Source organism: Ambystoma mexicanum, chromosome 13 (genome assembly GCF_040938575.1).
Source record: "Ambystoma mexicanum isolate Mex_15411 chromosome 13, UKY_AmexF1_1, whole genome shotgun sequence".
NCBI lineage: Eukaryota > Metazoa > Chordata > Amphibia > Caudata > Ambystomatidae > Ambystoma > Ambystoma mexicanum.
Genome location: NC_090938.1, coordinates 381,076,672 through 381,098,622, shown reverse-complemented (window position 1 = coordinate 381,098,622; position 21,951 = coordinate 381,076,672). Strand labels below are relative to the sequence as shown.

At 47.7% G+C, this 21,951-nt stretch overlaps 1 protein-coding gene across 2 annotated transcripts in view; it reads left to right on the top strand.

The window, feature by feature from the left end:
* The window catches only part of CARMIL3 (capping protein regulator and myosin 1 linker 3), a 2,002,476-nt gene that overhangs the window by 1,076,286 nt on the left and 904,239 nt on the right, over nucleotides 1-21,951 (top strand). For both annotated transcript variants that reach the window (XM_069633925.1, XM_069633924.1), the window contains exons 30-31: nucleotides 6,512-6,575; nucleotides 6,893-7,107. In XM_069633925.1, coding sequence (XP_069490026.1) covers nucleotides 6,512-6,575; nucleotides 6,893-7,107 — 279 coding nt within the window. The remainder of the gene's footprint in view (nucleotides 1-6,511; nucleotides 6,576-6,892; nucleotides 7,108-21,951) is intronic.

Sequence of the window (21,951 nt, the reverse complement as noted above, 5' to 3'; positions counted from 1 at the left end):
AGCATACATGTACCAAAGATACATAACATACAGGCAGGGCTAAGTTAGTGCAGTAGGAGGGTGAGTGTTACATGTCATTCTCTGTGAGCCATTTTATTGTGTTCTTTCTGAATTTGATAAATGTTTGGTCAGATCTGAGTGTGTGTGGTAAGGAGTTCCATAGTTATGCAGCCCTAACTGGAAAACTGGACCCTCCAATGGTGGACAGTTTAAATCTTGGCACTTGAAGACAATTGGGGTTGGCTATTCTTGGCAGTCTGAAGGGATTTTTTCTGATAAATCGTTCTGTTAGGTAATGAGGGGCTTTGTTGTTTAAACATTTGTGGATGAAAGAGGCCGATTTGAGATACAATTTTTCTTGAGTGGAGAGCCATTTGTATTTCCTTCTTATTTCAGATATATGTGCTCTTCCAGGGATGCTTAAGGCCACCCTAAGAGCATTGTGTTGGAGCACTTGTATTCTGTCGATAGTTTGTTTATTTGCCCCTATGTAGAGAGCATTACAATAATCTAGTTTAGACAACAAAAGGGCTCTAGATAAGATTAAGCAACTGTCAGCTGACAAGAATTGTTTCCCTGCTCGTATTAACTTACATGCGTAGGCCGTAGAGGAGGACAGTGAGTTTACCTATTTGGTAAAAGATAAGGTTGAGTCAAGGTAAAAACCTAAAGTTTTTACTTCTCTGGTGACTTTGATAGTATTCCCATCGATAATAAATGCTGAATAGTTAGGGTTAAGTTTGGAGATGCGAGCTGTGGTACCCAGGATAATGAGCTCTGTTTTGTCATCGTTCAGACACAGGCCATGGTTGGCCATTAATGCCTGAACAATGCTGTAGACTTTGTTCACCATAGCCAGATCTTCTCCATAATCCCCAGTAAGTGGTAGGAGAATCTGGATATCGTCTGCATAGTTGGTGTAGGTGATACCCAGATTGTCAAGATCGTCAAAGAGTGGCTTGGTGAAGATATTGTAGAGTGTTGGAGAGACGCATGAGCCTTGGGGCACTCCACAGGTAATAGGTATCGGATCTGCTGTGGCTGATGGGGAGAAGGCCCTCATGGTCCTGTCACTAAGGAAAGACTGTATCCATACTATAGCTTCCTTAGAGAAGTGGGCCGCTGAGTCCAGGTGACTGCACAGGACTTTGTGGTCCACCAAGTCAAAGGCAGCTGAGAGGTCTAGTAGGAGGAGAAGTGCTCATTTTCCCTCATCTCTTAATGAATCTATTTGGGTCTTTAGATCAATAAGGGCTGTCTCTGTGCCATGTTGTGGCCGGAAGCCCGATTGGCGAGCGCCTAAGAGTAGGTTCACCTCGAGGAAGTTTTGAATTTGGGTGTATGCTACCTTGTCTAAGATTTATAGGAGGAATGGCACTGTGGTGATGGGCCTATAGTTGGTGGGTATATTGGGATCCAATGTTTGTTTTTTCAAAAGAGGGAGTACCCAAGATTCCTTTAGGTTGCGCGGGATGGTGCCTGTAGTAAAGGAGGCGTTGATGAGTTTGGTGATGAAGGGGGCTAGATCTCTGGCCGCGTCATTGATCAGTTGTGCTGGGCATTGGTCACCTTTGCAATTAGATGGTTTGAGCGCAAGAATCTTTTTCTCTGCCTCAATAACTGAGACCTTAGAGAAGATAAATTGGATATGTTCTATAGGTTTAGACTTTGGTGTTTTGTTTGAGGGAGTTTGGTTTTGAGCTGGTAGTGAGGCTTTCTTTAGAGCTATTTTATTTTGGAGATTGGCCACTTTGTTAGTTAGTGCAAGCTGGATATTAGTGCACCAAGTTTTATCTTTGATGGAGTCATTCTGTACTGCAATTGGGGTTTCTTATTCTTTTAGTATAGAGAAGAGCTCCTTAATGCTGGAGTTGGCTTGTGTAATTCTGTTGTTATACGTTTCTTGTTTAGCTAAAATGATATCTTTTTGTATTGAGTTGAGATACTTGTTAGATTGGTTTTATTTTCTGAGGTGGGATGTAGGTTCCATGCCGTTTCACATTTTCTTTTCTGTAATCTTAGGTTTTTTAGGTGTGGAGTAAACCAAGAGTTGAGATGCTTTTTCGGTTTGTTATTTCTAAGTTCTAGCGGAGCAATGCCGTCAGGAGCTGTAGTCATAGCATTATTGTATTCTTCTACTAGTAGAGCTGGGTCTGTATAGTCGGGTAGGGCGTTCAGATTAGGTAGGATATACGGTAGGATATTGTCAGCTACGATAATTTTCTTATTTCTAGTTAAAGTAGGTGAGGCGGGAGGAGGTGTGGGTACAATAGGTCTTTCAGTATTGAGAGTAAAGGAGATAAGGTAATGGTCCGTCCATATTTGTGGGGAGATGGAAGTGATGGAGAGGTTACAATTGTGACTGGCAATCCAAACAAGGGTTCGCCCTTTGGTATGGGTGGAAGTGTTCACTTTCTGAGTGAAGCCTAATTCTGTAAGGATATTAGCAACGGAAGTAGCCTGGAGATCATTAATATCATCATACCCTCGATTAAAATCTCCTAGCACTATGGTTTGTGAGGAGTTTTTTAGCTTTTCTGAGATAATAGTCATTATGTCTTCATTAAAGGTATTAGTTGGGCCTGGGGGTCTGTAGAGTAGATGGATGTTTAGAGTTTGGGAGTTGGCGATAGGTAGTTTAATGGACAGTGACTCACAGGATTTAACGTTGGGTGATGAGGTAATTCTCATAGAGAGATTGGTTTTGGCGATAATCGCTATTCCTCCACCACGTGAGTCTAGTCTAACGGCTCTGATAATGGTAGAATTGTCTGGGACTGCTAACGTTAGTGCTGGGCATGCTGCCTCATGGAGCCAAGATTCTGTGATGGCGATAAAGTCAAGGTCATTGTCCAGGATGGTCTCTGCTATGTCTGTATCATGGGCGACTAATGAGCAAGCATTTATTAATGCGCCTTTGAGATTGGGTTCTGAAAGTGGCATTGGGTGAGGATCAGAGGTGGCATGTGGCCTAACGGTAGTCTTATTTCTTTTGGAGCAACGCTTGGGGTTGGGAAGAGGGGTAGTTGCCCTAGGGGGGTGTATTATAGGTCGAAGGTGATCTAAGTTAATATTATATTTGTTGAGAGGTTCGAATATTTTGGGTAGGCGTGCACGCAGTCTAAGATTTCTCTGTGTTGTGTTGCATGGGGATTTAAGAGTAGGTGGCATGGTGAGGGCTTCGTCTTTCTCTGGGGGCAGTATGGAGGGCATGGTGATATATACAGTGGTAATGAGAAAGGTTAATGATTGCAGCCAAATAGACTCGGGTTGACAAATGGGAGTACATAGCGTTAAAGGCAAGTTAAGCAGATAGCAAACTAGGCCGAACTGGCTACATCATACAGACATAGGGCTAAATGCAGCAGTCAAAAGGTGGACAACATAGGCTAAATGCAGCAATCAAACGGTGGGGGGCATGAGGCTTAGTGCGGTACTCAAGTGGTGGACAACATAGGCTAAATGCAGCAGTGAAACGGTGGGCGGCATGAGGCTAAATGCAGTACTCAAGTGGTGGACACCAAAGGCTAAATGCAGCAGTCAAGCGGAGGACAACATAGGCTAAATGCAGCAATCAAACGGTGGGTGGCATGAGGCTAAATGCAGTACTCAAGTGGTGGACAAAAAAGGCTAAATGCAGCAGTCAAGCAGTGGACAACATAGGCTAAATGCAGCAATCAAACGGTGGGCAGCATGAGGCTAAGTGCAGTATTTAGATAATAGGCAGTGCATCTGATGCAGGCATGCTATAGGTAGGATCACAAGATGCCATAATATGCGGTTTGGGTATAAAGCAGTGCATTTGGTGCAAGAGATAGGTTGCCTAGCTTATTAGGTGGTGTTACAAGTCTCACAGAAATAAGGAGACCATCTAGTGAAGATCAGAGTGCACATCTGATGCACCTACCTCTGTGCGGGGCACTGTACCTGCAGTGGTATGGAATAATGTGAGGGCTCCAGACCCTTCTAAGTACACGGCATGACATCTGCACGTGCAGAGCGCTTGATTAACAGTGCAGAGATACCAGCATGGAATCGGTCATAGGCTAGGAGACACGGTACACTAGTATAGAGTTAAGTGTAGACCCAAATGTAGTAGCTGTATGGTATTCTAACGGGTTATCACTAGGCGTGTACGAGCGGTGCATGCAGGCAGGGGGATGGGATGGAGCCAGTGATCATGGATCAGGTACAGCTAGCAGTATGGTACTACGTGCAATATGGGTTACTCACAGGTATATTTGGAAGTCCATTGGAGTAAAAGGTTCAGCAGAGGCAGCCCAGCAGTCCCGGACAGGCACAGACAGGCTCTGTGCCTTCTAACGGGTGCCTTGGGTAAGGGTGCCGGCTCGCGCCTTCCGGCGGGGCTGTGCACAGGATATGGAGCGGGCGGCCAATCAGCCACGAGGTCATTGCTAGGCGACCGCAGTAAACATGCGGGCGGCAGCTATTTTAAAAGCAGGACGCCGTTAGTGCATCGGATCGGCATGGAGGGGAGGGCAGACAAAGGCAATCTGTGGATTCCTGATGCGGGGTCTGGTCATGTTGCAGCACGCATTCACAAGGGCAGAGAAGGCCCTAAATCCGCTGGATATTGTCCGGATGTAGCTGCGAGGTGCATCTGTGATCAGCTGTTCATGCTGGTCCACGGCTCACCTGGGAGCAGCCGTTCATTCTGGTCCATGGCAGGCTCCTGCCCACACAACGAAGATCGACAAATAATGAGTGCAGTGTAGTATGCTGAAAGGCTGGGTGCTTACCCAATACACATTCTTTGTTATGGGTGTCTGGGTGGAGTGAATGACCTGAATGCCTGTGAGCCTGATTGACTGCCTGCTTGCATGAATGCCCTTCTGTGTGATTTGTTGACTGAGCCTGGCTCAGCCTCAGTGAACGGGAACCAATGTGTACAGAAGAGGACCTCTCACTCACCAATTTTTTCAGAAGCTGAAGTCAAAGCTGAAGCAAGAAGAAGCTGTTCCTTGAAGCCCAGTTGGAGGAGAAATCTGCTGCTGCTTTTTCTTCATGTGATCTAAAAGCTGCTGTGTTCTTCAAAGGACTGATCCAGAGAGGAAATGCAAAGGAGACCTCTCATGAGCTACGATGGACCACCGCACAGCATGCTACTCTTTATTCAAAGAGCCCTGGAAGCTAGTCCTGTGTGCCTGCCATCTGGAGAGGGATCTTCGTGAGTCCTGATGATGAGTGCCCGGACATCTCGAAACAAAGAAGTCCATTGGTGTCACCCAGGGTCCAGAGGTGTGTTCTGTGACTGCTGGAAACCTTTGATGTCTACCGCCCAGAGAGTTTGAGCCCCTTCATTCCTGTTCTATTAGATTGTTCACCCTTAATGTGATTTTCCTTGTTGCCATCACTTCCTCTAGATGGGTGAGTGAGCTCCAGGCGTTGTGTGTTGTACCTCCCTATTGGTTATTTTTCCAAAAAGAAGGTGACATTTCTGACGATGGTGGTCTTGGATTTCCATCTCTTTCAGAAGATCCATCTTCCTGTCTTCACCTCACCCTGCCAATGCAGAGGAACAATTTCATCAACTGGATCTGGAATGGGCCCTTAAGGGCTATGTCTCTCATACTAGAGAGGCTGGGAAAGATGACCAGCTTTTTGTTGGTTACGCTGGTGCTCATGCTGGCAGTGCTGTGACCAAGCAGACCCTGTCCAGGTGGATCATTCTCTGCATCTCAGAATGCTACGATCTGGCTGGGAAAGATGTGCCTGCAGGTCTCAGGGCTCATTCTACCAGAGGAGTGGCTGCCACATCTTCCCAGCAAAGGGGGGAGGGGGTCCCTGTCCTGGACATTTGCACGGCTACAGCGTGGGCGTCTGTGCACACGTTCGCTAAGTATTACTGCTTGGATTCCCGTTCTGGTAGGGTAGACCCCCAGAGTTTTCTGGTTTAGGTGTTGTCCTTGCTTCCTCCCACATGCAGATTACATACTGCTTTGGGACTGTCATAGATGAGGAATCCATGGCAAGAAACAATCCATTAGAATCAATTAGAAGAACAAATTACTTACCCTCTGTAATGTTCTTTCTGATGGATGTTCCTGCCACACATTTTTCATCACCCTCCCTACCTGCCCCTCTTGCAGGAAGCTAGTACACCATCGGTTCTACACTCCCTCAGTGTCTAAGAAAAAGGGTTGAACTAAGGTCATGGGGTATGGCGCTGCTACTTATTCTGGCCCCAACATCACTTCCGGCGCAGGGTCGGACGGACCGACGTGGAGCCACGTGGTGACCCCTGGTGGCGGAGAAGTTTCCAGAGAACATTACAGAGAGATAAGTAATTTGATCTTCTGTAATCTCACACCCTACAAGTAGATTTCTTTTGTTGTGCAACAGAATGAGTCCGATCAGCAATTTTTCATTCAACTCCATTCTGATTTAAATTAACTACAATTGTGTATTATCATTATGTAAATTGGGACTGTTTTTGCATCCTTTTGATGTCATTTAGCATAATGCCCTTCATGCTGTTTCCGGCCTCTAGGATACAATTGCAATCAAAAGACAACTACACTGCAGGAAGATCCGTCCAGTGTCTGCCTTCATCAGTAAGCATACCAGCCTCACTTCCCCATCACTTCTCTCTTTCACAGTGTTTGTTCTGCCTCTCTGTGATTTTTCCATTCCATATTTAAAAACAACTTTGCCACTTGTACCAATCATCACCCTGCCCTGCCCTATCATTTTCATATACTTATGCTTCTAGCAACTGCTCTCACTTTCCCTTTCCATTATTCAGTATCTAGTGGTCTAAATTGGCAGTGAGGCAGCTAGAGCACTTCCTAAAAACAAATATATAAGTAAGTCTATATGTTTCCCCCTGCTCTTTTGTCCATGTTTTGATTCGCCACTCCCTCTTTCCTAGGTGTGAGTGAGCAGGAACTGGACCGACACACAATGGAGATGGAATCTCCATCTGGCTGGTTTTCTTCATCCACCAGCAGCCAATATTCCCGCTCCAGGAGCACTTCCTTTGAGGCGTTAGTAGATCTCCCTACTGAAGGCACCAAACTGGAACACCAAACACGGGGACGGCCACGTCCGCGACGGAACACCCGCCAGTCATCCAGCAAACGTAGCGTGAGTGTCTTACTGAGTTCTGCACTCTTTTTTTCAGTTTCCTTCTTTTTTGTTTTTCCCTTCTCTTTCTTAAGACCCTTTCACTCTTTCCTTGGTTATATTGTTCTAGTTTTCAGCATGTCCTACACAGTGCCATTTCTCTAAGACTTTAATTTTGTCTTTTGCATTGTAATCATTGTACAGCACATTGTTTTTGGTTATAGGGAGTGAAGATTGTCTTCTGAGAACTTGTGTTTCCAGATCATCAAAAACATTCCCCCCCCCCCTCGATTTTAAGCAGGAGATTGGTTTTCAGGGAGAGGGAGGTCTGAATAGTGAAGTATTTTGAATATTAAAGGCTGCACCAAATTAGACGAAAAAAATCAGTCATTTTTGCATGCTGCTTTCAATATTAGAAATTATTACATAGAACCGTCAGAGTCAGGAGACTGTGACGATTTACTAGATTTCGTCACTTCTCTCCGACGGGGAGCCCTTTCCCATGAGCCCAGGGAGGTGAGGCAGCTACCTGTTAATCGCCCTGGGGGTGGTATAAAGTGGGAGGATCTCATGGGGAGTACTCCTCCCTCCCCCGAATTCCCATAGGGATGAGGACAACCATTTATGGTACAGCGCTTATGAGAACATCACACCACCACATACTCTAACCTCTCCTACCTCTGCTAACCTATTTGTAGACAGTAGACCTATGTACTGTTATAAGGCAGATTATCTTAAGGTTCTGGAAAATACTGAGACAAAGAAGAACAACATGAAATTAGGTACTCGAGGTACTGGGACGAGTTGGGCCTGCGGAGCAATGAAGATGAAATATGTGAAAGAGACGAAGGACTTATACAATGGGCCCCGACACTGCTGGCCAAATTGTATAAAAATCGACAATGGACTAAACACTGTGTTTCGGTCAGCCGCAGAGGACGGCAGGTGTGCTGTGCATCAAAACGCGGGAGATATGAATCTGCATCGCTGATCCGGAGGGGGAGATCTCCAAGGACGCTGACAGTCTGCCGTGTCTGATGATCGGGAGGTCTGCTGGAGCAGGCCATTGCACAGCAGTGTCGAGAGGAGAAAGGAATGCAGAAGGCAGTCCGGAACACCATCGCACAGCCACGGGGAAAGCGGGATACCAGAAAAGCCGGACAGAACGGCCACCATCCCAGGAAGCCCCAGCAACGTGTCAAAGGTCTTAACAAGGTATAGGGTGGCACAGGAGACCTGGAGGGGACGCAGGGCGACTTTTCAAGAGGGCGCATGCAGTTGTCCCTAGGCCCTTTTGCAATCATAATGCTTGGGTGGCATGGCAGGGGCAGAAAGCCTTCAAACCTTCTTCTCCTAATTGCAGTGGTGAAACGATGCCTGTTGATCACTGGAAAATGGTCAAGGACCCCAAGTACCATAAAGAGAACTTGAGAGAAAGAGTCTCTCACAACAGTGGTCGGTATAAACCCACTGAAAGCCAAAGAAGGGTCATTGACCCAGACCAAGAGAGTGATATGAGTCATCTTCCTTGTGGTAGTACTTGGCAGGGAACTGAAGCAAGTGTGCCAGTTCAAAGAAGAGAAACCAGGGTCTGGGACCCAAACCAAGAGAGTAATAAGAGTCCTCCTTCTCATTGCAGTACTGGGCAGAGAAGTGAATAAAGTGGGCCAGATCAAAGAAGAAGAGAAGGCTGGGTTGCGGACCCTCCTAACACTCAGAGTTGGGTGTTGTAGGTGTGAATCCTAATAAAGAGAAGACAGGGGAAGGGAGTCATTCCCCCTGGCTGTAAGAGACTGTTCTAAGACTACCAGGAGAAGGGAGTCATTCTCCTTGTAACGCAGAACGGGAGTAAGGTCCAACAAGGCCTGGAGAAGGCAGTCATTCCCCTCAATATATCTGAGACTGGACGCCAGGAGTAGGGAGGCATTCTCCTGGCCCACCAAGTAAGCATTGTGTGAAACTTTAGTCATAACCCAGGAGAAGGTAGTCATTCTCCTGGGACCAGAACAGTACTACCTTATTCTTTAGTTTCTAGTGTAAGGGACACAAGTAAGGCTTTCTTCACAGGACGGGGGACCCTTTTAGGTTGACAGACATCATGACATCCACCTTAGATCTTTAGTTGAGGCAGGGAAACCCCTCTTAGGAATAGGAAAAAATAGGTTTTCTCTTGCTTTATTTAATAAGTCTTCAGCCGCTGTACCCTTACAAGACAATCAGGCATGATTTTCAAAAGGTGTATTTCTCTTCTGATTTCAAAGACCTAATCTTTCCCTAACTCAGTGATACTAACCCCTACTCAATACAAATGACGGAACATGGGCTGCTTGTTAGTTTAAAAAGATGGTCAAACATTAATGAAGTCCTCTGTTCAGAAATCCTACTCCAACCTACTTTCTCTCCATACTGCTCAAAAGAAAATATTAAACAACCAAGACATTCGTTTGGGCCTTGCACAAGTGAAAGTAATGGCCTCTGACCACAACCCCTGTGTCTCTTTACCAAACATCATTGCCTATATTCACAGTCCAAAACTTGTAGTTTGTGCATGTGCTGCGTTTTATTCCACTGCCAGGCCGATTGCACTCTTCTGGTGTGGACCTCCAGGTGCGACACACATCTGGCGTTCTGTCACTCAGAGTTTCCCTCTTATCAATGTGCGCTGCACTGTAATTAGGCTCTGCTGACTTTGTGGATACTCCTGCCTGTTTGGTTCCTCACTTGATGTGACTTCAGGAGGCTGTTTTTTCCCTCATTTAGCTGTTTTACTTAAGAGGAAAAAATGAAGTTTTGATCAGAAACAGAGCCAGCCATTGTTAATGAGTTTTCACACATCTTAGCTCCTTCATGCCCCAGGAATGTGTTAGTACCTGGGAAAAAGGGATGGTGACTGAAGTCTCTTTGTGGTTTCCCCATCCCCTAATGAGGAGTCACCTCCAGAAGGTTCCCGCTTACTCTGTCCTCTGGGGGTGTTTAGTGTAGCAGGCTCCCCTCCCTTGCCCCAAATGGAGTGGCTCCCTCTTGGGGAGAGGGGACAAACTCCTCAGATTCGTCACATACTCCCACCGTTTGATTTAAGCCCACCTCAAGTGGGTCTACAATCTTGGTTAAGACTCCTTTTTGCCAAATCCCCTCCAGAGTCAACTCTTCCTCCTGAAATCTCTTTCCAGGATGATAGCAGGGAATCAATTTCCTTAATTTCTCCAGCATGGGATCTGGCATGCATTCACACGCTCATGAATATTCCCCATCGTCAGGCTGGGAATCCTCGGCAAAAAGAAAAACAGTTTCTCTTTCACTTACAAACTGTATTTCTCCTATAAACCATTCACTGTCCTCTGGGTCATTCTGCCCCCATCCAATGGCAGCCCTCTCCCTAAGCCACTTCTCTGGCAGCCATCTTCTGATTTTTATCGCACGCTTCAGTGTTGGGAGTCCTCGAGTTTGCCTTGCGAGCTACTTCTACCTTTTTTCATGTTTTTTGTGGAAAAAGGTTCTATTTTTGTTCAAAAGAGCATGTGTGCTCTTCTCTCCATCTGCTGACAGCGGGGATCTGTTGTCGGTGAAATTCAGCACCCATCAAGGGCGAAGACCGGCGAAGTTTCCAGAAGGCCCTCGGGCCTACTTCGCACCCTGCGACCATGACGGAGGAGAAGAAAGAAGGAAGATCTCTCTTCAAGTTCTGCACCAAGTGTGGGCTCCGAAATGTGTTTGTGGAAGACAGGCACCTACAATGCCTCTACTGCCTGCATCCTGACCACCAAGAAGGTGATTGCGAGATATGCTGCAAATTCTCCAAGAAGACAGCAAAGGACAGGCACAGTAGACTGGCGGCGTGGCTAAATGCCAAGGCCCCTGCCCCGTGCTCTGAGCAGGGGCATGCCTCACCCAAGGCCGGTCGGTCCGAGGAGCGGTCTTCTAAGCCCTGTGAGGGCGCCTCATCCGTGGGGGCCCAAGATAAGGCCAAGCACTGCAAGTGCGGGTCTACCAGGGTTGCCATGGAAGCGGGTCTGCGACTGACAGATCACGATCGACATTACCCTCCGCCTCCATTTCCAGCCGCCAATCAAGCTCCTCCACGAAGAGAAAGTTATCCAGGCTAGCTGGCTAGGGTGCAGGAGAAGCCCGAGAAGCCACGGGCGGAGGAGAAGAAGGCAGAGCTGCCCAAGAAGGCCCAGGCGGCACAGGAAATGTCTTCATCGACAATAGAGCTGGTGGCGGCTGCTCTCTCGATAGCTAAAGGGGCTGACCCTAGAAGGTAGCCCCCACATCGCTGAAGGTATCCGTCCCTCCGAGGAGTGACGCCGCCGTGGTGACTTTGACAGGGTCTGCTGGCACACCAGAGAAGGGGACACCTCCTCAGAACTAGGTTCCAGCCTCTCATGGTGGACAAGGGGGAAGGGGGCAAGGGGACCCTGGATCAGTCCCAGGCCGTGGCCCAAGCCATGGAAATTTCATCCATGGACGACGAGGACTTGGAGTCCCTACACACGGTCCAAAAGGACATGGAAGAGGACGATGAAGGAGACGACGACGGCGCAGGGCCTAGTGTTCCGATCACACCAATTCTGCTGAGGGATGTGTCTCTGTACATCCTATCAACCCTCCACATCTTGGTGTCGGAGATCCAGAAGAGGATGTCACAAGGGCCTGTTCCAACGGTCCCCCAGGACCCTGACCAACCGATGACGAAGAAAAGGAAGCGCCATCTGACACACCCTTTTCAGCCTCCACATCTGCGTCGGGCCCCACATCCCCCAGAGGACTCAGACACAGGTATGGGGACAGATATGGCCACGATGACGGATGACATTGTCGGAGTGGGCAGCTGGTCCCTGCAGCCTAGGGCGTCCTCACCGGATGAGGTGGGTTGTTACATTCCATGATCGCCAGAGCCTCCAAGCTGTTCCAGCTTGTGCCAGAAGAAACCATGAAGGAGGATTTCCTGTACCAGAGGCGCAAGGCTAAGAGGAAGACAATCATGACAGTGCTCCTCCTTCTGGACGGCGTGAGGGAGGAGGGCCTGGCCCTCTTGAAGAACCCTTGCACGGCTCCAGCCAAGCCAGATAGGCTGCAAAAGAAGTAGCGGGTACCGGAATGCACCCAAGTGCCTAAGGTCACAACCATCACCAGATTCAGTGGTTTCGGCAACCACGGGAAAGTGGTAATCTAACCCGTCCTCGTTGTCTTCGGTCCCTCCGGAGAGCGAGGGTAAGAAGATAGACTCCATGAGGAGGAAAGTGATTTACAATGCAGCGTCCACCATCAAGGCAGCCAATGCACTGGCAATCCTAGCCAGGTATGCCAGGGAGCTGTGGTACAAGCTGGGTCCCATTCTGGAGTTCCTCCACGACGACAAGAGGATGGAGCCGATCACCCTCTTCCAGGAGGGAGAGGTAGCGTCGGACCACACCATCACAGTGGGTTCTGGCAGATTGGGAACTGTGTCTGCCTTTGTTCTAAGGTTGGATGAAGGCCATGAATTTCCACCAGGAGGCCCAAACGAAAGTACTGGGATAACCTTTTCGGGACAGTTCCTGCAGGCCATCAAGGTTGATATGGAGATGGCCCATGCCCTGGGTACCCTCCAAAAGCACCGCTCTTCTTTTCGCTCCTCCAGAGAAAGGTTTCTCCTCCTCGTACTAGATGACATTGGAGCCTGGTACAAGGCTCATTCTGTTAAGTAGAATGCACTCAATTTGTGTTGTTATCAAATCTCTTAAAAAGTCCAAACTAATCTTTTACTGCAATGAAAATAAGGCACCAGTGACAACCTCCTTTTAACTAGATAATACTTCACCCTGATATATGGTTCATTCCATTTGCCCACAGACCAGCGTGGCCACTCAAAATGGCCTCCGCACCTCTGCGCTACATGTACTGCACCGACGATGTCACTACCGGCATGCCGCACTTCATATTACCCATCAAGTCTATGACTATGGGTAAGCCTTTGAGACTGTGAATAGTATTAGACAGTTTATTATTGAGCAATTCAAAAAGCATCCCTCAATCTGAATGCAATCAATGTTTTTCTCGTGTTTGCTTCCCCCTAGGGTCCAGTTGTAATTCACCCTGAGGAAGGCTTTTGATACTTGGCCCAGCATGTGGCTTTTTGCCGAAACGTGTACAGGTGTCCAGAAAAAATTATTAGGGCACCTGAATTGAGCATGAGTGTGATGTGTACACACACGTAGGCAGACCTGCAACAATTAACACATTAGTTAATTTAACTTACAACACCAAGTGTATTTCTTATGTTTTACAAAATTCTGTTTTGTTTTCTATTTTTATCTTGTGTATTGTAATTTGATAAATAGATTTTTTCTCCATTTAAAACAACTAACTTTCCTCAATTTGTATATTCATCTATTAAGTGTTTATTTGTGCACATTTTTTAGTATGCGCTTTTTAAGTTTTTTTACATTTCATTTTAATAAATCAAACCCTTAGTTCCAAATATTTGACCTTATGATTGCATCCAGATTTGTAATGGGACGACTTGAACGTCATATCTGTATAGATACACGCAACAGTTGAATTATTTAAATAATTTTCTATATTTTATTATCCAGCAGCGTGGACCACAACATTATGTTCTCATTTCTCCTCCTCGTACCATCAGCCTTCCAGATCCATGACTGAGGAAGCCCACAGAGGCCGTTCCCAGGCCTCCTGGGAGGAGGACAGCGTCGCTATTGTCAGCAGGGCGGGGCGCTGGCACCGAAGCAAGCCTGAACCGGCTAAGATGTTGGGCCCCCACCCGTGTACTGCGGTGGGAGGCCGGCTGACGAGGTTCGTCAGTGAGTGGGAAAAGATCACCACCGACAGATGGGTGCTTGACGCTCTCGCCCAAGGACATACCCTGGAATGTCAGCACAGGTGTCGGCGGATCCCTCCGGTGGCACATCAGGAGCAGCACATCCCTCAGCTCTTGGAGGAAGTATGGGTTATGCTACGAAAAAGGGTGATAGAGCTGGTTCCACACTGACTCCAGGGCTCCAAAGTCTATTCCAGATACGTCATTCTAGACCTGAGACATCTGAACAAGTATCTCAAGTCTCAGAAATTCAGGATGGTCACGTTGCAGCATGTGCTCGGCCAACTGGAAAGAGGGGATTTCTTGACATTGCCGGACCTGGAGGATGCCTACTTCCACGTCCCCATTCACAGGAAGCACTGCAAGTTTCTATGCTTCGTAGTGCAGGGACAGCACTACCAGTTCAAGGCCCTACCCTTTAGCTTGAAGTCAGCCCCAGAGAGTTCAGTAAATGCCTGGCACCAGTGGCGGCCAATCTGCGTCTATAAGGGATTCACGTATAGCCGTACCTCGATGATAGGCTAATCCGGTCCCGCTCGCGAGAATTAGTTGTCGGGCACATAGGGGCAGCTGTCAAGCTGATGATGGATCTGTGATTCTCCATCAGTTATCCAAAGTCCTGCTTGACACCATTGCAGAATGCGCTGTTCCTGGGGGCCAGACTCGACACAGGGTCCTGCCTAGCATCACCCTCGGAGGAGAGGGTAGTGGCCATTCAGGGGAAGGTGCAGCACCTGTTGTCGAAGAAGATGGTCGTTGCTCGGCATGATTTCGTCCTGCATCTACCTCATCTGGCTTTGCAGGTTGCGGATGCGACCTCTTCAAGATTCCTGGACCCTTGCTGGGTACAAGTGTCTGGAAACTTTGCGGACAAGATCACTCTGGACGATGAGTTCCGCCAGGCGATAAGGTGGTGGGATGTCCGTTCCAACATCGGCAGGGGGAATGGGATTTCAGAACCCTCTGTTCCAGGAAACGGTCACAATGGACGATTCCCTGGAAGGCTGGGGTGTCCACACCGGACGTCTGCACACCAGAGGCCTCTGGCTCACAGAGAAGGATCTCCATATCAGCATCCTAGAGCTACGTGCAGTGTTCTGGGCCCTCGGGTCATTCCTTCCGTCTCTGAAGGGCATGGTGGTCAGGATCTTCACAGACAACACCACCACAATGTTCTACATCAGGAAACAAGGAGGCACTCGATCCCCGGGCTCTTCAGGGGAGCGCAGGAATTATGCCGCTGGGCCGTCGGATAAGAAATGTTCCTCTTCAAATGGCGGGAGTCAAGAACACCATTGCAGATTCCTTCAGCAGGGAATTGTGCTCCTGCCACGAGTGGGAACTTTGGCAGGAACAGGTGGACCACATCTCCGCCAAGTAGAGCAGGCGCCAGATTGATCTGCCTGTGACGGCGGCAAACTCCAAATGCCAGAAGTTTTCCAGCAGATTCCACCAACCGAGGAGCCTGGGAGATGCGTTCTCCTTCCCAGGGGAAGGGATATTTCTGTATGCTTTTCCTCCCTTACCTCTCCTGCTACGAGTCATCAATACACTCAGACGTGGCCGAGGCAGATTTTGTATCCGGAAACTTCTCAGCCTGTCGGCGTCGCCTCCGATCAAGCTACCAGAGGCTCCGGTTCTTCTAGCCAGAGGAGGTGCAATCCTGCATCAAGACCAAGGATCGCTCAACCTGAGGGCTTGGCTCCTGCAGGCCTAGAGTTTGGAGGATGTGAGTTGCCTCCAGACTGTGGGGAGGTCCTTGCCAAGGCCAGGACATCGTCAACTTTGAAGTGCTACGGTCACAAGTGGAAGCGTTTCGCGACGTGGTGCCGGTCACAGAAGATTACCCCTCTGAGGGTCACGGACCCGCAGATTCTTTCATATTTGCTGTCCTTGGCCAAGGCCGGACTGGCGCATGCCTCGTTCAAGGTACATCTGGTGGCTATCTCACGCTACACAAGGTCTCCAGGAAGGTCTTCACTTTGATCTCATCGACTCGTCATGTTATGACTTTCGTTCTTTCCCACCAGTGAAGGCTCCTGCCCTGGCGTGGGAACTCAATGTGGTTCTGACGAGGCTCATGGGGGGCCCCCTTTGAGCCGATGCATCAGGCCCCTCTGATGATCCTCTTGTGGAAAACGGCTTTCTTTGTGGCCATCACCTCCGCCAGGAGGGTGTGTGAGATACAGGCCCTATCCTGCAAACAGCCATACCTGACTTTCCACAAATCAAGGGTGGTGCGGCAGATGCACCCCTCTTTCATGCCGAAGATTCCGTCAGAATTCCAACTCAACGAACGTTTGATTTTACCTGTTTTTTTTCCCAAAACCTTCGTCACTGGCTGAGAGGGCCTTGCACTCGCTGGACGTTGCTCGTGCCCTGAAGTTCTACTTGGCACGCATGCAGAGTTTTCAAAAGTCTTCACAGCTGTTTGTGAACTTTGATCCTGTGAACCATGGGAAGGCCTTGTCTAAGACTTCTATCTCAAGGTGGCTCTCGGGCTGCATCATGCACTGTCATCGGTTGGCGAACCGATCACTTCCCATCCATCCGAGAGCCCACTCCACCAGAGCGATTGCTGCAACAACGGCGTTTCTAGTTGGTGTGCCCCTGCTGAACATCTGCAGGGCTGCTGCGTGCGTGTCCACGCACGCCTTCATGAAGTTCTACTGCGCCAACAGGGATTCCAGGGAGGAGTCCAGAGTCGGCCAAGCAGTGCTTCGCAACCTGTTTGCTTGAGGTGAGTCTGTTGCAGAGGTAAGAGTTGATTGCTTCTGTTGAGCCTTGCCACCTCCCGTGGTTGTGTAATGTTGTACTGCTATGTATTAGTTATTCATGAGCATCTGAATCCATGCAGACCCCATGCTGGAGAAGGAACACGTTACTTACTGTAACTGTTGTTCTCCAGCATGGGTCTGGCCTGGATTCATGTGCAAACACTTCCTCCGTCCCTTGGACATATTGCCACTTTACGTGCTTACCAAATCTGAAGATGGCTGCCAGAGGAGGGGCTTAAGGAGAGGGCTGTCATTGGATGGGGGCAGTATTACCCAATGGACATGGGATTGGTTTAGAGGAGAAATACAGTATGTAAGTGAAAGTGAAACTGTTTTTCTTTTTACCGAGGATTTTCAGCGTGACAACATAGAATTTATGAATGAGCTTGTGAATCCATGCCAGACCCATGCTGGAGAACGATAGTTACAGGTAAGTAACATGTTCCATCTTCCTTGGAAGAGGGCTGAAGCAGATCTTGAAAATTAAGGAAGTCGGTACTGGCGATTACCTCCTCTGGGAGTCCGGGCACTATCACTACTTTTAGCAGAATTGGATCCCCCCGGAATTCCAAGGTCATTAGTACTTTGGGGTAGATCTCTGCAGCTTCTTGTATGCAAGAGATCTTTACTGCCTCTCAAGTCTAGTGAATTAGTGTAGACAAGGTCCGACTGGACCTGCGTACTGCCTGAATCAATTAAAATGTGAGCTCAGGTTTGGTTGACTTCCACCTGTTCTCTTGCCTGGAAGGAGCCAGCCTTACATCAGAGGGTTATTTTCCTCTCTTCTCCCATTCTCCTAATGTTTTCTTATCGACCCACTGTTACGCTCACCTGGCTCCCACAGGGGCGTCGATCGGAACTAGACAGCTGCGGTTTCCACCCACGTGACACGTAGTGCAGAGATGACAGACTGGACTGGGCCACCTAATCTCGTCTGCTTGACCCGAAGAAGTATTCTCCTGAAAGTGGAGAAAGGGAATTAGCCACCCGTGGATTTGAGTGATACCCCCCCACTGTTCTCCCCTCTAATCACCTCCAATGTCTCTTTTTATATTCTCACCTTAGGTTTTTAAAGGATGAGCTCTCCATCCTGCGTAGAATGCAGGGGCGCGTGGATAACCAGTTACTTCACTGGTCCGAAGGAATTGGAGAGTTCCAGAACAATATTGACTCTGAGGTTCCTGGCGAGGAGCCGTAAGTATATAGTTCGTAAGAGTTTAAAATGTCTGACTTTCACTCTTGTCCGATTCCTTGCAGCTTGACCCTAGAGAAGATTGCCTCGTGCGGCTGGTAAAGTTCAGGTAAGAGTCTGTAGTATCCATCACTGTCCGGTAAATGACACCTGTATGGAATCTCTTGCTTTCTCCCTTATTACAGGTGCTGAGTGAGAATTATGGTGTTTTGAGGAATAATACCTGCGGCGGTAAAATCAGGGAAGTCTATAATGGTGAAGGAGATTCCCTTGGTTTGTTCTTTCGGCTCACCTGGCTTTCCTTTTGTTCCCCTTAGATGCCGGAGTTCGGCAAAGATGAAAGGAGACTGCGCCGGCCCGTGGAGATGAAGAATGTCTCCGGCGGTAAAATCATGTAAGTCTATTGTGGTGACTAATATTGCCTTAGTATTCTCTCGGCTCACCTTGCTGTTCATTATTCCTCTTAGGAGCGGGAGTTTGGCGAAGAAATGAAGAAGACAGAGGTGGATCGTGGAGTTGCTGCGAAGGCTGGTGAGTATAGGGCAGCGCTGCAGCCGGCGATGCGACGCGCATCAAATAATGTCTTTCTTCCTATTCGAAGGCGCGATGGATTCAGAATCAGGTGAGGAAAAAGTATTGTTCTTGTTCTAACCTTTTTCCTTCTTTCTCCTTTTTCTCTAGGAGCTCCAGACTCGAGGCGGGCGTGGCAGAAGACTGGATGCTGGCTTGCAGGCACGGTAAGCGTTACGCTGCAGGATGCAGAATAACGCGAAGCGTGAGCTGCTCTTCGGACGTGGTTTAAATAGCCTTCAAAGTAGTCCCAGGTAAGAAGTTCCCAAGACCACACCCGAGTAAGAAAATAGTCCCCGACATAAAGTAGTCCCCCTTCAGACTTCACATTGGCTTTAATGCTGGGCAGCATGATCTGCATGAGGTAAGTGAAAGCAAATGAGCCTGGTGCCTATGGCGCCAGGACTGGACCCAGATAGCCCCTAGCTGGGGCTGCTGGGGTTTTCCCAAGTATATGGATGCCTGGTCCCGGGACAGCTGGACCTGGTCCGGATGCCCGGGGGTAGGAATCATGACAGCACTCCCCCCCAAGACCCCACCCACGGTCGTTCTTCCTCTTAGCACCGGTTTGTCTGGGAAGTTACGATGGAATTTTTTCACCAGTCGGGGTGCATGAACGTGGTCACTAGGTTCCCAGGATCTTTCTTGTGGTCCGTAACCTTTGCAGTCAATTAAATAAAAGAGTCTTGAGTTAACTATCTTGGAGTCCAGGATATTTTTAACTTCAAATTCGGGTTCCCCATCAATTAGGATAGGATCAGGTGGATTGGTTAATCTTGTCCCGGGTTGGACTGGTTTCAGGAGTGAAACATGAAAGACGGGGTGAATTTGCATGTTAGAAGGTAGTTCCAATTTAACGGCCACCGGGTTGATGATGGCCTTAATGGTGTAAGGTCCCAAATATCTAGGGTTAAAAGTCTGAGTTCCTTTCAGGGGTATGTGTTTAGTAGCCAGCCAGACTTGATCCCCAATCTGGTATTGTGGAGCATCACTCCTATGTTGGTCAGCATTTCTTTTGTATTTCTCTTTTGCCCTTTTTAAATGCTATGTTGCTTCCTTGAAGGCTTGTGTAATAGTAGAGTGGAAATGATTCACCGCTGGAATTTCTAGATGTTGGGGCAAATCTAGTTCAGAGGTTCGAGGGTGATGCCCATACATGGTAAAAAAGGGGCTTTGTCCAGTTCCTGAGTGTACAGAATTGTTGTATGCGTATTCAGAAATCCACAAAATATCCTTCCAATTACCTTCGGTTTGGTGTATCATGCAACGTAGGTATTGTTCAAGAGTCTGGTTGGTCCTCTCAGTTTGACCATCAGTCTGGGCATGGTGACTGGTAGATAACCTCACGTCGATTTGCGCCAGTTGGCAGCATTTTTTCCAAAATTGTGAGATGAATTGACTACCTCGGTCTGAGACCAATACAGAAGGGAATCCATGTAGTCGAACAATATTTTCAAGAAATTCCTTGGCTAAAATTGCAGCGGACGGTAATCCCTTTAAAGGAATAAAGTAGGCCATCTTGGAAAAAAGATCTACTACCACTAGAATGGTGTTAAATCCACTACATGGAGGCAGATCAGTAATGAAGTCAAGAGACAAAGTGTGCCATGGCGTAGGTGGAACATCCAAAGGTTGTAAAAAACCAGCTTGTTTCTTCTTCTGGCTTTTGTTTTAGGCACAGATTCCACAAGATAGCACAAATGATTCAATGTCTTTTCGCCAGGTGGGCCACCAAAATTGTCTCTTAATTTTAGCTTCAGTTTTTGCGACCCCTGGATGTCCTTCAATCAGTGCATCATGATAGTTGGAGATGACTAATTCCTGTAGCTCCTTGTGTGGTATGAATAGACGACCTTGATAGTATGGTAGATCATTGATAACTGAATAATCTTGGCCTTTCTTTACCCAGTCCTGTAGGGCTGCTGGATTAAAACATTGCTTGATTTTTGAATGAATGTCTTCTAGAGTTTGTAGAGTAGTTATGCCAAGGATACTTTCTTCTTAAATTATAGGTACAGGTTCCGGGTTCGAGTATGATTCTCCCATTCCTATTCGGGATAGGGCATCGGCCTTGCCATTTTTACAACCTGGTCGGTAAGTGATCACAAAATCGAATTCTGCAAAGAATAATGCCCACCTAAGTTGACGTGATGATTGGGCCTTGGCTGTCTTCAAATATTGCAAATTCCTGTGATCGGTGATTATAGTGATGGTATGCCTGGCGCCGAGAAGATAATGCCGCCAAGCCTTGAAAGCAGATTTAATGGCCAATAACTCTTTATCGGTAACCGCATAGTTTAATTCGGGTGCCAAGAATTTTCTTGACCAGAATGCTACTGGATGAAGTTGGCCGGTTTCCGGATCCTTCTGAGACAGGACAGCTCCCATGGCTAAACTGGATGCATCCGTTTCAACTACGTATGGAAGCTCGGGGCGAGGATGCTTTAAAAAAGGTGCAGACGTGAATTTCAGTTTTAGGTCTTGGAAGGCCTTTTCAGCTTCTTCAGTCCACAAGAAGCGCTTGTTCTTTTTCAAAAGTGCTGTAATGGGATGTACAATATGAGAGAATTCAGGGATAAATCTCCGGTAGAAATTAGCGAAGCCAAGCATGCATTGAACTCCTTTAACTGAACTGGGTGATGGCCATTTGAGAATGGCATCCACTTTTCGAGAGTCCATTTGAACTCCTTTTGGGGTCAGGATAAATCCTAGAAATTCAACTTCTGTGGAATGAAAGACACATTTTTCCAACTTTGCATACAACTTTTGTTGGTGTAATTTTCCAAGGACTGCTCGAACGTGCTTAACATGGTCCAATCTTGAGGAGGAGTACACTAGAATGTTGTCTATGTAAACAACAACACAGATGTCAATGGGTTCGCGAAAAACATCGTTCATAAAATACTGGAAGGCTGCCGGTGCATTTCACAACCCGAAAGGCATCACCTGATATTCGAATAATCCGTACTTGGTGCGAAAGGCAGTCTGCCATTCATCGCCTTTCTTCACGCGTACCAGATGATATGCCCCTCGGAGATCTAACTTAGTATAGATACAAGCATCCTTAACTTGGTCCAGTAATTCGGGGATCAGAGGCAAAGGGTATCTTTTTTTACCGTAATTTGGTTTAATGCGCAGTAATCTATACATGTTCTAAGGTCACCTTCCTTTTTAGGTACGAAGAACAGAGCTGAGGATGCAGGAGACTTAGATTTCAGGCTCCGTAAGGGCGTAGATCCTGCTGCATGGGGGTTGTGCACCGGGTACAAGATCAATCTGACAATCGTAAGATCTGTGAGGTGGTAAAGCGTTTGCCTGTTCTTTCTGAAAAACATCCAGATATTCTTGATATTCCTGAGGTAACTGAACAGGTGGGTTAGTAACTGTGGTCAGGCCCTTGTTCAAGGTTTTCTTTTGGTAACAGGTGTGTGTACAATCTGGGAAGGTCATTCTCTTCTCTCGCCATTCTATACAAGGATTATGTGTTTCCAACCATGGCATTCCCA